The 16,913-nt window shown below is 33.0% G+C and overlaps 1 protein-coding gene across 3 annotated transcripts; it reads left to right on the top strand.

The window, feature by feature from the left end:
* Nucleotides 1-3,207: 3,207 nt before the first annotated feature.
* Nucleotides 3,208-15,595, top strand: LOC143071690 (piRNA biogenesis protein EXD1-like). 3 transcript variants are annotated; one of them, XM_076246171.1, is made up of 7 exons: nucleotides 3,208-3,359; nucleotides 9,821-9,959; nucleotides 10,426-10,553; nucleotides 12,446-12,526; nucleotides 13,414-13,527; nucleotides 14,253-14,365; nucleotides 15,193-15,595. In XM_076246171.1, exons 2-7 carry the CDS (start codon nucleotides 9,839-9,841, stop codon nucleotides 15,317-15,319), a joined length of 684 nt encoding a protein of 227 aa, XP_076102286.1. In that variant the 5' UTR covers nucleotides 3,208-3,359; nucleotides 9,821-9,838; the 3' UTR covers nucleotides 15,320-15,595. The 3 variants fall into 3 exon arrangements, with proteins under 3 accessions (XP_076102286.1, XP_076102287.1, XP_076102288.1); XM_076246172.1 differs by lacking the exon at nucleotides 3,208-3,359 and adding an exon at nucleotides 4,670-4,797; XM_076246173.1 differs by lacking the exon at nucleotides 3,208-3,359 and adding an exon at nucleotides 7,791-7,853.
* The last annotated feature ends 1,318 nt before the right edge of the window (nucleotides 15,596-16,913 follow it).

The raw sequence follows: 16,913 nt of genomic DNA, 5'->3' as shown, positions 1-16,913 counted from the left end.
AAAAGACTTAATATGTGTTTTCAGCCAAGCCTAACATTTTTGTTAACAGGTAATTATCTCCCTTATCATCTATGGCTACACATTTGTACAATAATAAATTCCTTGAAATGGCATTATTTCAGTTGCAAAAAAAATAGTGTTTGGCAGTCCAGATAATTGTAGATTTTTGATATATTGTTTAAACTGTCCAACAATGTATTTCTATGAAAAAAATATTCTGTTGCAATTTGTTTAAGGTTAACTGCTATATTGATTAGACTATATAAAGAAATTTGTATGTAATGTTTTTATTTTAAATATATGAGCAGATATGTCTAATTAAAATGTTTTATTATATAGATAAACGAAGAAAGGAAACATTTGTGAGGCCAGAAGAAAGAGATTGTGAAGTTTATATTAGTATATTGGTAGATGAAGAAATTAAATATTTGTGAAGAAGAAAGAGATTGAGCTTCTTTTTTTTTATTTTTAAATATGAAGAATATGTATAAGATAATGTATGTATCTGTTTTCATCAAAGTCAAAGTATGAATAAACGAATGGAGATATATATGGAGCGGGCATAATGGAATATAATATTTTGATTCATTTGCTTAATACTATGCTCTAAGTGTACTCTTGTTATGTCAATACGATGCTTTATTTGTAGAACTCTCAGCCACGCTTTGCCATCTTTATTATTTAAGCGTGTTTCCAGACCCCACGACGAGGACGTGGTTCTACATTGGGGTCCATATAATTTTTTTTTTATTTTTTTTTAATTATTTTTAGTCATTATATAGTAATATGTACATTCCTATCTAACATAATATTTATACATTTTGTACATGGTGGTCCCATTTTGATAAGCCGTAGATTTTTACCACTAAGGTTCACTGTATTTTTGCCCTTTTTGAAGTTGTAGTTTTAGCATTTTTAATACGTTTCCGTTGGCAAGGTTTACGTGCACATGCACTTGTTTTGGGGATTGTCAGCCCACCATCTGTTGAAGTGGTGGACTCTGGGATTGCGTTTAACTTTCTCCCGTGAGTCAAGAATTTTTGCAATGCAAAAGCCTTTTCTTTTTCCGATTTAATCTGCCATAGAGCTTTTGTGCATTGAAAATGGCTTACTGAGGAGCTTAGCTCAAAGTCTCCATGTCCATAAAGTGCGCCATTGACAAGACTTTCTTGCAACTTTATTTCTTTGTGAATTTTATTAATTAACTCTGGAAGTTTCTCAGGCTTCCAATCTTGATTTAGTTTCAAGATGTGATTAATTGATTCACAACTATTGTTTTTCCATTGCAATGGAATTCTCGACTCTGTTTTTCGAGCATTGTACACGTAATCCCTTATAGTAGGAATAACTTTTTGCGTACGATATGGACCAACGAGGTCTTCATATTTTCTTTCAATATCAGTAACCTTAGTGGACAAATCTACCGTCGTATCTGCTTCTATCAGACCGTTATCCCCAAATAAGTCTGATAAAATTTGTTTTGCGTTCTTGTCATTTACGCCAACCTTTGTTCTCAAATGCCTTGTAACATTTTCACTCAAGTGCCTTGTGCACAATGTGAGTTCAGATGTTGGAAAACTGTCTTTGATAGCTTTTACTAAAGCCTTTTCCTCATCTGAACCAATCACAAGATTGCTATAACTATTAAGCAAGGTATCACTTATTGTTGTGTCAAGCACTGAGGCAATATGAGTAAAAAAACGTTGGTAGGTGTGGCAAGCACCATCCCAATGCAAATAACTTGATAGTAAAAAAAATATCCGATAAAAAACGTTGAATGTTATAAATGATATGAACCTGCAGATTCTTATGTTATAGGACTACGCCATATCTACTGTCATGATGTAAAGTGTATCTAAGCATGTGTAAAGAACAGATTTGAAATAAAACATATGATTAGTATTTGAGAGAAAGAGACCGAGACCTATTGACGGGGTTGGGGAACTGCTCTCGGAAGCTCTCAACTGTATTTACAATGAAGAAATTATAGAGGGATATCATATACAATATCGAACCATCCGCCAATGACGTTAGATATATATATGCAACTAGAACACACCCGTGATATCGCGGGTCCGTGACTGAATTACAGTATATTACTATACATAAGGCTTATTTTAGTATTGGTAATGTCATCTGATGAAGTCGTGCCCGATTAAAAGATACACAGCTTTCTCTGCTTTCAAACTCTTTCTGTGTCAGTGAACCCGTCGACATGGAATTTATCAATTATTGATAACATTAATTCTTTTGAAAACAAAAGGTCCTGGAATGGAGTATTTTTTAATCAACTGCATTGTCTTATATTAGTTATAAATAAAGTTGAATTCTTTTATTGGCTGTTGTACGTACGTCATGCCCGCTATCAAATTTAAAACTGTACCTATACGCTTTAATTATTTGAAGTCCAGAATTTTAGTATTCGTATAGTTATCTTAGAAAGTCTAACTGATTAAAATACTACAATAGGGAACAATTTGACAATGATTGAATTTAGTAGTGTCAACCCTGTGATTATGACCCGTGTATATACATGTAGCAAACTCCTAAATACACCGTTTGGTGGTGCGCCTGTCAGATGCGGAACGTACAGATAAGATCATAGGTAACAGGTGAACATACTATTGGTATCGGTATCGGATTCGACCCGGAACTTGTTTATTATTGGCAATACTAACTATGTGGAAAACAAAAGGGTCTGGAGAGGTGTAATTTTTAATCTACACCATTGTCCTGTATTAGCTATATATAAAGTTGAATTCTTTTATTTGTCGTTTTTACCCCATGACGGCTGACAAATTGGACCTCTTTATTTTAGTATAATAAATTATAGATAGCACTTCATGTCATTCAATGACATAAAACGTTTCGAGTCAGTATTTTTAACAAGGAACATCTAAAAGGGATGCACAATGCCAGATCTCGAATACAAGGAAATTGTTTTGCAACAAAGTAATACTATAATCTAGGTATTGTTTTAGACGATCTTAAAATAATAATTTAATTTAACACTTTTCCCAAGTCGTATACACAAATTAAATTCTTTATCTGTATAACTGAACTTTAATTGGATTTAAATTATACAGTATTTTTATTATAAACAAACGTTTTGGTCTGTTTAACACTAGATCTATGTTATGGTATTTAAACTGCTCTTTTAAACATTGACAATGGTAGAAATATATACCAAACGTAAATATGAATTACTTCTTATTGTTCGATTTCATTTATATGAAGGTTTAAATGTGTTTTCTCAATAACATTGATGACATAAAAGTGAATTTGTTCAGGTAGCTCTTTGATATTGACGAAATAATTAACACTTTTGACTAAAAGGCGAATAAACGGAATGGTTGCAGGTAAGATCGATTTGGTATTTTGATGCATTTTTTGTTCATTTTGAAAACAGAAATTAAGTTATACTAACACATAACTTTACTGTTCAAAAAGTTGTAGTTTTCTCCTTTATCAAAGACGTTTCAGTATATTTTGAGACATGCATCTTTGCAAGTTAAGAAGTGTTTAATGGACTGTTTTTTGCCTGTTCTTGTTTTCTTTTGGCCATTGTGTTGTCTGTCTTTTTTGAATTACCCCTTAGCAAATTATCTCGGTCCTTTTTCACAACTAATAAAACTCGTAATGTTATATCTTAGAAACTTCCAACTTATTAAACACGTCGTATTTATTTGTGTTTAAAAGCCAGCTGAAGCCCGTCTCAGGGTACGGGATTTCTCGCTGTGCTGAACACCATGGGGTGTTTCCTGCTTTTTGGGCGGGTTGTTGTGTTTACGACACATCAAGTCCACCATACCCATTCTCAATTGTATACCAAATAACTAATGCGGTAGAGATTTCGATAGACATTCGTTTTCTAAAATTTCCTATTTGGCTTTGCTTTTTCTACTTCAATATAAAATCCAGTTGTTATGTTTCATCAATGAGACAGGAACACGAAATGGACAAGTACATATATATAGAGCCCAACAAATGAAATTTAATGTATTAAAGCTTGACTAGGGGCTAACATACCGTCCGAACCAATGTCAATATGGCAAGTAAAAAAATATTTTGAGTCTACAGCAATGTTGTAGATTGAAAAAGGGGCGAAAGATACCAGAGGGACAGTCAAACTCATAGATCGAAAATAAAATAACAACTCCATGGCTAAAAACAAAAAACAAAAACCAGACAGACAAATAATAGCACCAAAGACACAACAAAAGCCTAAGCAACAACGGGGGTGATCTCAGGTTTTCCGGAAGGGTAAGCAGATCCTGATCCACATGTGGCATCCGTCGTGTTGCTACAAACGCGGTAAATAGTCTGAAAACTGAATGCAAATTTCAAATATGACCAAAAAAAAGTACATACCCCTAAATATTTACCTCTGATTATGCAAGCAACACTTTAATAATAATATTGAATTAGAAATGTTGATGGAAAATTATCAGTGTGCATGTGATCCGGGCCTTCTCCAATGTCCTTTTTACATCAAATTAAAGAAATATCGGACGATTTTGTTGAAAATAAATTTGATATTAATCAATCTTTTAAATTCAGGAGATCAATACTTATCTATCAAAAGTACTATAAAACTTAATAGCCATATAAAGCGTACTATTTCAATACACGGTGACGAAAAAATGTTCTATTTTTCACAGCTTGACAACGAATCTTATGGTTATATAATTTTCAAACGAAATGCACCTCTTCAATATTCGTCCGTACAATAGAGGTATTTCAGACACACCATTATCATAAAAGAATTTAAATCTCAATTAAAAACATCTGAGTAAGGTAAGATATTTAAAAGAGTGACAATATAATTCACAAATATCATGTAATTCATTTTTTTTAAAACATTTTATAGTTTGGAGTTCTACATTTATAAATAAAAAGAAAACATTAGTAGTTTTATAATCAAGACATTTATAAAAACTGTACTTGCATATATGCCTTAGTCAACAAATAATTTGAAACTTCAAATTTCACAAGACGTCTATTTACTCTTAATAACCTTACTTAGTATATGAAAACAACCTTTAGTTACATGAATTTGAATATTACTCTTGCATGACCCCTTTTTGACGTATAGCTCTTCATATGTTTAGGTTCTTATTCTTATTGGAATATTTATGCCCGCGTCACACTGTCCCGATTTTTACGCCGATGGCAACACGATAATGGAAATTTTCAAAATCGGGACTGATCGTATCTAGATCGGGCTATTCGTAGTGCTATCTTTAACCATCGTAGAACCATCGGCCACTTTTTCTAGGCTTCGGGGACAACTTCGGGAAGGGTTCTAAATTTTTTAACATGTTAAAAAATCCCCGAAGGTGCGTCCGATGTTGAGGGTTCGTATTGAGTTCGTATCACCATCTTCACCATCGTAATGTCACCGGGCATGCATCTTTGCACATCGTATTGCATTCGTGTTTCCATCGTTTCCATCGGGCAGTTTTGACATTACGATGTCTACATGAATGAATCACGAAGATACCCGAAGGTCTTACGATGGCAACACGACTTCGTGAAGACCTCGTAATCCCGTCGTGTTGCCATCGAATAAAAGTACGAAGGCGACAAGATGGAACTACGACGGCAATAAATCCAGCTAAATGTAAGTTAATTTTTGCGCTAAAATACATTTAAAGTTCTATGCGCGATATGCACTGGTCAGTCTAATACGACAGTTAAGAAAGACGTTCACAAAACATGGAGCTCATATCATATGATTCTATGAGAACAAGAAAGGCGACAGCGTTGTTTCTATTAATTCAAATGGAACAAGAAGAGCAGCTATTACAGGCTCGGGATTTACTTTTACAAGTAAAATATTATTTTTTGTCAATTTTTCATATCAAGTAACATAATGAAAATCATAAACGCGCCTCGTACACCAACACTGCAGGTACACGTATATAGGGAAACCAACTTTGTCTTCATTATTCTGATTTTTTATGTATCGTCTGAGTTGTTGTCACACGAATGTTTACTCCATAACCATTTTGTTTAGTATATGACATATTTTGCCGCATTTGTTGCTTTCCCCACATCCTTCCTTTTGTCTATATTATTATGATATTCTCCTGGAAAGAGCTCTTCTTGAATAAAAGGGATTAACGAACCCATTACCTTACCTTTAAGATAGATCAGTAAACATGGGCCTAATTGTGGGTGATTATTCAGACTAGTGCATACATTTTACAGTTCAAACAAGGCAATGCCGAGCGTGGCATCCCCTCGTATGTAACATATTGGGGACAAATATGGACCCTATATTTGTATATGACACATGCAGAAAATGGTAAATTGAATATGCATATTTGATACATGAACTATTTAGAAATCAATCAAAACATTCAGTAACTGGAAATACCTTTAATATTGTCTTTAGAACCAGCAGGTAAAAAATGAGCAACCAATTTCCTGTGTATTATGCTATTTCGAGGAGAAAAAACAAGTCCATCTGCATGACCTTGACCTTTGGCCTTGAACGTAAAAAATGTCAGATCATTACAAGGAGGAACAATATACCAAATGTGGTTAAAATCTTTTGAAGCATATTGGTTTTAGAGTGTCCACAAGGGTGATATTGCCTTGTATTACAACTGCCACTGTAACCTTGACATTTGAACTTTAAAGTCAATAGCGCTTAAGATATTCCTAACGAGTAACACCATACCAAGTTTTGAGCATTTTGGTTCTAGAGTGTCCATAATAATTTTATCTACACGCAACTTACATGTAGTAGGCGAGGGGATAATAAACTAAGTTTTATAAGAATTAGACAAAAAGATCGATTTCCTGCCATGCATGGCAGACTTGTACAGAAACGATATGTTGTCGAAATTCTGTTCGTATCGTTTAGACATCGTATGGCCATCACGCCATCATCGTAATCCATCGCGTAGCCTTCGTAATCCATCGTGTAGCCTTCGTGATCCATCGTGTAGGTTTCGGCTGAGATATGAAGCTTAAATACCCGTCTTCGGTTAACCTTCGTATGTCCATCTTTTGCTATCGTATATAATTTCGGCACCATCGTATAGACTTCGTTATTCATCGTGCTTGCTTCGGTCACTTTTTGGTATTTTAAAGAGATCGGGACCAACTTCGTACGAACTTACAATTTTCGCATTCGGGTGTCCATCGTATATAAAAATCGGGACAGTGTGATGCGGGCATTAGCGTTGAACTTTCCTAATGAAAGACCATCCAAGAATGAGCTTCGAACGCAGATATAGTACACTGCTATTTTCCTTTATTTTATTACAAGTAATCGATTTTGAAAACTTATAAGTATGATCTTGTATTTAGAATAAGCATCACAATTTTAACAAAGAGAATAAAAAGTCATATCTATAAATAGCAATTTAATTTTGCATTTACGGGTGTCACTAGTGGAGCAGGAACTGATCGCCACGGTGTTGATTTCTCTAAAATATTGCATTCTGATTTATTTTTTATTTTTCTTGTTCTTTTTGTTTATTTGTTTGTTGTATATGTGTTTGCGAGTGTCACATGACACGTATAAACCACACGCTCCTTCTTTCTTAATGAAATTTGGTTGTCTACATTCCCAAGTATTAGATATTCGATAATGTTTTTGTATAGATTTACAAGTACGAATTCCATGGCCTTTAATATAGTTGATCATGATCTACTCTCACGGTTTGTTAAAAGTAAAATTGGAGGTTTATTGACAACTTAAACAACACATTACATAACTTATCAAGAGACCTGCACTACTTACACATATAAATCTTTACAATTTAGGCATGAAATCAATACACATCATTAATAATGAAAGAAATCTCAATTAAATATTTAGTTATCTGAGAATCAAGGTAAGATGTTTTAAAATTTTCAGTATTTATGAATCTTAAAAATACAAATGACCTTTGACGTATTTTATATATATTTTTTAAACTGTATATATTGAAGCAACCTAGCTACAATCTGTTGCTATATTCTCTTTTAGGTTTATAGCATATATATCAAATGTATGAATACGTTATATTAATTCATACACAACATGGTTGATATATAAGTCATGGAAAAGCATTTGTTGAAATTGTGATTTTAATTATATTTCATTCATTGCGAGTACATATTGATTTGGTACTTTTTCTCCGTTGTCTTTATCAATAATTGTTTTTGTTCTTAGTACTATTCTGATGAGTCAAGACCTTGCCAATAAATTGAATTTATAGTATGTGTTTATGTTGTGTTAATAAACCACTGTCTCATTTGAAGGAGTCGAGCGTCCATAAAACGTTTTATACTGCAACTAGTTGTGTTTATTTCCTAAATATAGTAACACAGCTATGTTTTGTACAATGTCAATTTCATCATGGAACACTTTTTCCTCAGTCAGGGGTTCATTAAGGAATGAATATAAGTTTAGAATTTGCGTCAATTTTAAAAATATCTATCAATGTATTAATTTAAGTTGCAGTATAAAAACAATATTAGGTCCATGTCATAAAAATATAAACTTTTTTGTACTCGGCACAAAACTGGGGAAGTGCTCGTCCTTTGGTCTTTAGTTGTTTCATTGGCAACAATGCTACATTTTCCCTTACATTTACATAAAAGATCACTAGAAACGAAATATACATGCACGGGTTATGTTTGTCTCATATATCTTATGATAGTATGATACTAAACCCCTAACGGGAGCGATTTTCTTTTGTTACATCTTTTGATATCGGATTCGGACTTCTCAAGAATTGAATTTTAATGTGCGTATTGGTATACGTTTACTTTTCCACATTGGCTAAAAGGTATAGGGGAGGGTTGAGATCTCATAAACATGTTTAACCCCGCCGCAATTTTGCGCCTGTCCCAAGTCAGGAGCCTCTGGCCTTTGTTCGTCTTGTATGATTTTTAATTTTAGTTTCTTGTGTATAATTCGGAGTTTAGTATGACGTCCATTATCACTGTACTAATATACATATTTTTAGGGGCCAGCTGAAGGACACCTACGGGTGCGGGAATTCTCGCTACATTGAAGACCCATTGGTGGCCTTCGGCTGTTGTCTGCTCTATGGTCGGGTTGTTGTCGCTTTGACACATTCCCCATTTCCTTTCTCAATTTTATTTACTGGTGTTTCTGCATACATAATGTACAATTGTATCGACTCTTGGTGATTTCTACAGCTTTATGTGATATAGATACATTGGTGCCTTTCATTGAAGACTTATCCAATATCTCCTTTTATTTATACACCTTAAAACGGTCGAGCTATTTAGCAACTGGCATCATTTCATCATTCGGCATTTCTCGGCAAATTCGTACGGAATTTGTAATGGTTCAATCTAATTAAAAACCGATCTCTCATCGCTCCTGTTTCTGATATGTCGCGTGGGAGATCTAACGAAACCGGCTTTGAGGTCACATGTGAGTGAACTAAAAGTTATGAATTTATAAAGATATGCAAATGAGTTGACGACCTTTTAATAAGCCAATCAAAAAAGTTTATGAATTATTTTAACTAACGATTTCGTCGTAAATAAAATGAGTTACATCCCTTTGCCTTACGTTAAACTTCCAAGATTGTGGAAGACTCAACTTCATTGGTCGAAAAAGACACACCTACGAGGTCACTCACATGTGACCTCAAAGCGGGTTTCGTTAGATCTCCCACGCGACATATCAGAAACAGGAGCGATGAGAGATCGGTTTTTAATTAGATTGGTAATGGTTTAACGACTGGAGATATATATACCAAAATATAGTATGTTCCTTTTCTGACTTTTTATACATATAGATAAGCATAAACATAATGATAAATTTCCGTTTATGTTTCAGTGACGGATATTAGATGAAATGCCGAAGATAAAAGTAATATCATCTTTGGAAACATCAGAGAAAGTTGTAAAATCCCTTCTGTGTTTGGATAAACCTGTCATTGGAGTGAACTGTAAAGGTGCTGATTTGGGACCACATGGTATGTGTTATTACTAAAGAGAAGAAATAATACATGTATACTAATGATCTGTGTTTTTTCATATCCAATATATATGATGTATTGTTCGCATGCATGCTTTGTAAACATCGTTATACTCTTGATCAACTTGAAAATCATCCCTTTTGTATATTTAAGCAAATAAAATAAATTTAAACAAAAGAACGTTCTGAAACGGTCAGTCGAAGTGCTTGCAAAACTCATCTTGATATTTCTGCCAACAATTTTCATGATAGATCCGGGTTGTGGGATTTATTAAACTCGTTATTTTAGTTTGATACTTGATGTTTAATCAACATTTAATTGTTTGAGACAATATATAATAATCACCAAAATATTGCATTATCGTAAAAACACGAAAAAAAGGCATTATATTAAGTTATACCACATATTTCTGTCTTCTGGTATTGCTATTTTTATGCATCATTTTTTTTAATCTTTCTCATAGGTAGGATAACGCAGGTGACAATTAGTACCTGTTGTGATGACGTTTACATCTTTGACGTTAGACGCCAACCAAACATAATTATTGACGGAGCTGTAATAAGACTATTCCAATCCCGAGAACTAGTCAAGGTAAAATAAACGAATAGTGTTTAACAAAAAAAAAAATACTACAAGAACTACAATTACGATGTGAAATGAATAACATCTTGACTAAAATTTCTATCTTTTTATTCTCAAACACGAAGAAAGTATTAACTGTGCAATCAAAACCAAATTTCGCAGAAAACCAGACAACACCTCACGAACTTAGTCCCATAACTACTACATAAAAACATGGAACATCCAAGAGAGATACTCTTGAAAGTAAGCATATTATGTGGGAAATGTGATTTTTTCCTAAGACTTAGTCACCAATGTCTGGAAGGAATTTATGTAACGTCTCGTTCTTTTTCTAAAACGTTCGTCGGAAGATACGAAGACCTTTTTGATAACGATTCTGTATCAACTTCACAAATAATAAGCTATGGACTTTAATTGATTTTGTAAATAATGACTTATAGTGCGAGGTTTAAATAGCTATAAAACATGTTTAATCCACCATTTTCTACATTAAAAAAAATGACTGTCACAAGTCAGGAATATGATAGTAAGATGTTATCAATTCGTTTGATGTGCTATAGCTATTGATTTTGCTATTTAATGGGGGGCTTTTTGTTTTGAATTCCCTCGAAGTTCGGTATTTTCGTTATTCTAGCATATGGAGTATATGTGTCCCAATTGATACGTTACTCTAGAGCTAGCTCAAAGTACGTTGATTTTGTTGAACGAGGAATACTGCTTTCTCAAAAGTTGCTAAGACAGGGTTATGAATCCATCAAATTAAGGTCATCACTCAAGAAATTTACGGTCGCCATCATGAGCTGATTGGCCATTATGACAAAAGTGTGTCAGAAATCATTTCAGATATTCTTTCTCAGTCAAAATAACCTTCCATCATTACCGAACTGAACAAAGAAATAACACGACGGGTGCTGTATATGGTGCAGGAAATGCTTACCCTTCCGGAGCACCTGATTTCACTCCCGGTTTTTAACGGAGTTCGTGTTGTTTCTTATTTATTATTTATTACTGTTGATGTAAATGTCCTTTGATTTTTTGAGTCTTTGTTTACTCCTTGGTTTTGATTGATAGTGTCGTCTACTTTTTGTTTTTAAATACATGTCTTTGTTTCGTCTTTTTTAAATTTTATTTCAATTTTGCTTTGGAATATCAAGATTATTGTCGCCATCTTAAATCGCAGTGTTCTTCAAGGATTTTGACAGAATTTGTTAACTTTTAATATTATACTGCAGTTAATGTATTTACATAAATGTTCATCTAAGAACGACATTCATTGTAAAACAGAAGACAGAATACACCAAAGGGAAAACCAAAAAATTACAAGTTGAAGACAAACCATGTCATAAAACATAAAACGACACAAAAAGACAGCCTACATATTAACGATTACTACAAAGACTGAACAACGTTTAAGAGTAATCATGGTTTTACACATTCTAGCTTTGATTCCTATTATTAATTTTATTTATGAAGAGAGATAACCCAGATAATTGAATTGTATGTTATAGTAATCTGTAGGTTTATCTATTTTGATCCTCCGTAGAAATAAAACGAGTAGCTTTAACTATGCTTTTTAATACATTTGTTGACGTATTTATTAAGCTCCTTTCGTTTCTTTTTTTCAAAATTGTATCCTTAAATTTTTGTAGCTGCAGCTTAAATAAGCTCTACGATATATTATTTTTATAACATCCTTGGAGATGACAAGATAATTTCAAACACTACTATTTAGAAATGCCGGAATATGCAGTCTTCTATTTGTATGTGCCCAGACTTATTCTACAATTATTAACAACCATAGACCCGTTCTGCTTTTTACAAATGCCTTCTCTGGTATGTGTTTTAATATCATCTTATTCATTCAAGTTTCATGATTTAGGTAATTACTTTTGTCATTTCAGGTCTTCCATGATTGCAAAGCAGACAGTTCTGCATTAAAGAAAATTTACGGCGTTGATATCAATAATTATTTTGATATACAGGTATAAAATCCTCACAATTTCATGATATAATCTTAAAAATGATTAATTATCACAAGATAATTTCTCTTGACGATTTGAAGTCCTTAGTAAATAAAGGCAACAGTAGTATACCGCTGTTCAAAATTCACAAATCGATTGAGAAAAAAACCCAAATCCGGGCAACAAAGCAAATTCGAGAGAAACATCAAATATAAGAGAGCAACGACACGACAGAAAGACTAAAATACAACACACACAGAAACGAACTATAAAATATAAAACCCTATAGGAAAATAACCATTGATTGAAAATTTCAAAGCTTTCACATAATTATATTGACAGAGAAACGTAAATTGCATAGGCAAGATATGATAGTCAATCTGTTAGAAAAACACACTGGACATACTATTGGCTTGGTACAAAAATATGATTTTTTATTTTGCATGTTCAGAAATATTACTTATAATTGTTAAACGTCTTGTTCCATTTGTGGATATATTAATGACTGCATGACCATTATTGAAAATGGATTAGGACTTAGGTATTCGAACTTAACTTTAAGTTAACAGTCAAATGTTCAAACTCAACAGGATGTTTCTGTATGGCCCCCAGTTATATATTGATTCAACGATTACTGTTTCATGTATACGACTCTTATATCGATTAGTTCGGACAAATACTAACAGAAAATGAAGAATATATCATGCAATCATTCTCCATGTATTCATCCAGTTTATGTGTTGTGTGATTTCCCTTTAATAATTATTCAAACATAACGATATTCTTAATTAGGTTACAGTCAAACGCATTTTCAGACTCTATATTAGTAAAGTAAATACAGAAACTATAATTAGTTAAACAATCAAATTTATTTAAATGTAAAGTTGATTTGTGTTAAACATTTGCAGTTAGCATTTTCCACTATTTTGGAACAACATGGCTTCCCACCAAGAAAAGTATCACTATCGTATCTGTGTGATAGATTTGGAGTTGATAGATTTATGCCAGATCGTGCTCAACAGGTATGTTAATTAAGGTGACAGTAGTTAACCGATGTTCAAGTATCTTACATTCTTTTAGAAGAGACAAAATGAAAATAACAAACGAAATCTGAAGTAATCGCAGAAACCCAAAAGTAGTGAGACTGGAATGGTCGATATGACTCGCAGCAACTGCTAATCATGCATCCCCGCCATGTGAATCAACACGAAGTCAACATATATAATTACCGATAGAATAAAATATCTTATGATTATTCAGGTATATAAATAGCTATAAGACCGAGCTAGCATGTCACTACTGAGTTGAGACCTCGACACATCGCATCGGTCAATCAATTCGTGATGATGGCTGGAAAACTTGTTGGATTTTCCTGATAACTCTTTTCAAACAGTTTTTCGTGTGAGGAACATCCCTATAAATGTAGTCCGTAAAGTGTAATAATACACACCCTTCAAGTATTGATTGAATGATCATTTGTAAACGACATATCAGGTAAACTATTTTAAACTTTATGTCTTCCTAAAATGACAAAGTTTCTTTTATGCATAAATGCCACTGTTAATTGCCACTGCCACGTTTGTGTTGAAATTGTATAAGTATAGTTTGTTTTGACTGTAAAATTGTTGTACACTAAAAGAATTATTTGTTCTCCTCTTATATTTGATGCGTTTCCCTCAGTTTTAGTATTCTCAATCGACTTATGAGTTGCGAACAGCGGTATACTACTGTTGTCTTTATTTTGCAGATGAAAATGACCGACATGAACTATTGGGCATTAAGACCATTAACCAGTGAAATGATTGATGTATCTTCAGCTGATGTGCTACCATTAATACCCGTGTACCACTCTTTGACACAGTAAGTATAGGAGAACAACAATTCCTATTCAACATATATTACAAGGTTAAAACGTCAAATATAGGCCTAGTATATCCTTTATAATACGTTTTACAAGATTAAGATAATGCAATAAGTATTAATTATATTGAATGTAGTTAATATTTTTAATCTTTAAATAGCTACAGTATTAATAGAATCAAATGACTACAAAGGATTGTTCCGTAATGCCAAAGTTATGTTTAAGTGTCAAAATAAAGTGAATGAATAACGTAACACACCTACACACTGTTTTTGGTTATGGTTTTCAATTCATCTGTAAAAGAATCAAGCGACAGCGGTTCAAACGACAATATTTCAGACTCAATAAGAAAACAAAAATGATTAATGATCTCTGAGTAATAAAGATCTGCATTGATAGCAATATAAAACAAATCTAAAACAATATATAAGCAAATGCAAAATGTGTTTCAATAAGAAAGGTGTAACATGAAGACAGTTGGTATTTGTTGGTTTCATGTTGTTACATCGATCAATAGTTTTATAGTGCAATGCTTTTGTTATTGTCCGCATTGTCCTTATCCTTTGATTTAAGATACTTTATTGCTATTTATGGTATTTGCCTTTTTTAAAACCACATGCAACACTCATTGTGATGAATCCTTTCGATGTCAATGATGCTGGTTCAGTTTGTTGTATACGTGTGTCTTTTCCGTCAAAATAAAAAAAAAAATTGACACTGGATGTTAAAACAGCCGTCCATCCATTTATAAACTCGTTAGAATACTTGATGAAATAAGCATAAACATGAATGTAAAACACATCTTTGTGCAATTGTGTACTTTCAGGGATTTATCTCCAGATATGTTCAGCTGGTTTGAATGTCAAAGTATCGATAGTAAATTCTATAATCCTAACAAAGTCAAAAGATCAGTTCCAGTGTGTGAAAGAATGAAGAAAATAAAACATATATGAATTAGATTAAGTATGTTAGGTTCATATTATGTGACTATTAGATTTAGTGAAAAGAAAATGGGAAGTGAAATAATTCGGACAGCTTTATAATTCTACAAATTGGTAACAATTGCAAATCATAAGTCTTAGAACTAAATCATTCACATCATTTAATTTTCATTTTTATCATAGTAATTTTAAACTACATTGAACGGAACTTGTTGTGCTAAAAAGAAGAATCGTTTTACTTAATATTCTATTTGTAATAAATGTTGAAAATAAAATATGTGTTGCTTAGTTTGATCGACTTCAGAAGAGAGCATTCGTTTTTTTTAATTTTCTTTGTTGTGTTTTTATGCCCCACCTACGATAATAGAGGGGCATTATGTTTTCTGGTCTGTGCATCCGTTCGTCCGTTCGTTCGTTCGTCCGTCCGTTCATTCGTTCGTCCGTCTGTCCCGCTTCAGGTTAAAGTTTTTGGTCGAGGTAGTTTTTGATGAAGTTGAAGTCCAATCGACTTCAAACTTGGTACACATGTTCCCTATGATATGATCTTTCTAATTTTAATGCCAAATTAGAGATTTTACCCCAATTTCACGGTCCACTGAACATAGAAAATGATAGTGCGAGTGGGGCATTCGTGTACTGAGGACACATTCTTGTTTCCTTATAAATAACAAAATTACTAAGGAAAAAATACAAATCGCAAAGTCCCAGATGCCAAAATCAAAAGCTCAAACACATCAACCGAAGCGAATCAAAAACAGCAGTCGTATTCCTGAATTGGTACAGTCATTTTCTTGTGCATAAAATGCTAAATTAATCCTGTCCTGGTTATGACAGTCGAATAAAAATTTACTATACTGACTACAATGTGTAAACAATACAAACAGAAATATCAATAGGTATAATTGGTTATCAAAGGTTACATGTTTATAATTTGATACGACAGACGCGCGTTTGTCATCAGTGATGCTCTGATCAATCTAGTTAGAAAGCCAAACAAGTATAAATATAAATGATAGTGTTATATTCTAATTCACTATAAAACAAAAACATATGTCAACCAGAAAAGAAACAAAATAAAATATAGACAAAGCACATACAAAGAAGTTGAAAGACAAGAATGCAAAAAAATGACTACAGAAAAACAACACATAAGTACCGAGCAACGCCAAAAATATATAACCAAAAACGGAACTAACAACAAAATGTAATAAAATACAATTACAATGTGAGAGTGCATTATAAATTTGATGAATATATATTACGTCTGGTCAATAGAAGCCTCCACGTTAATCTAAGAAATGCGCATCTGGTGCAGTAAAATTGGTGTTGACATGAATATCAATTATAAGGTATTTTTTATATAAATTTCCTGTTTAAAAAACTTTGAATTTTTCGAAAAACTAAGGATTTTCTTATCCCAGGAAAAGATTACCTTAGTCGTATTTGACACAACCTTTGGAATTTTGGGTCCTCAATGCTCTTCAACTTTTAACTTGTTCGGCTTTATAACTATTTTGATCTGAGCGTCACTGATGAGTATAAAGTAGACAAAATGCGCGTCTGACGTATTTTAAAAATCATAATCCCGGTACCTGTGATAAAATGT

The sequence above is a fragment of the Mytilus galloprovincialis genome, chromosome 4 (assembly GCF_965363235.1).
Source record: "Mytilus galloprovincialis chromosome 4, xbMytGall1.hap1.1, whole genome shotgun sequence".
Taxonomy (NCBI): Eukaryota; Metazoa; Mollusca; class Bivalvia; order Mytilida; family Mytilidae; genus Mytilus; species Mytilus galloprovincialis.
The sequence above is the reverse complement of the archived record's forward strand: the minus strand, read 5'-3'. Positions and strand labels throughout refer to the sequence as shown.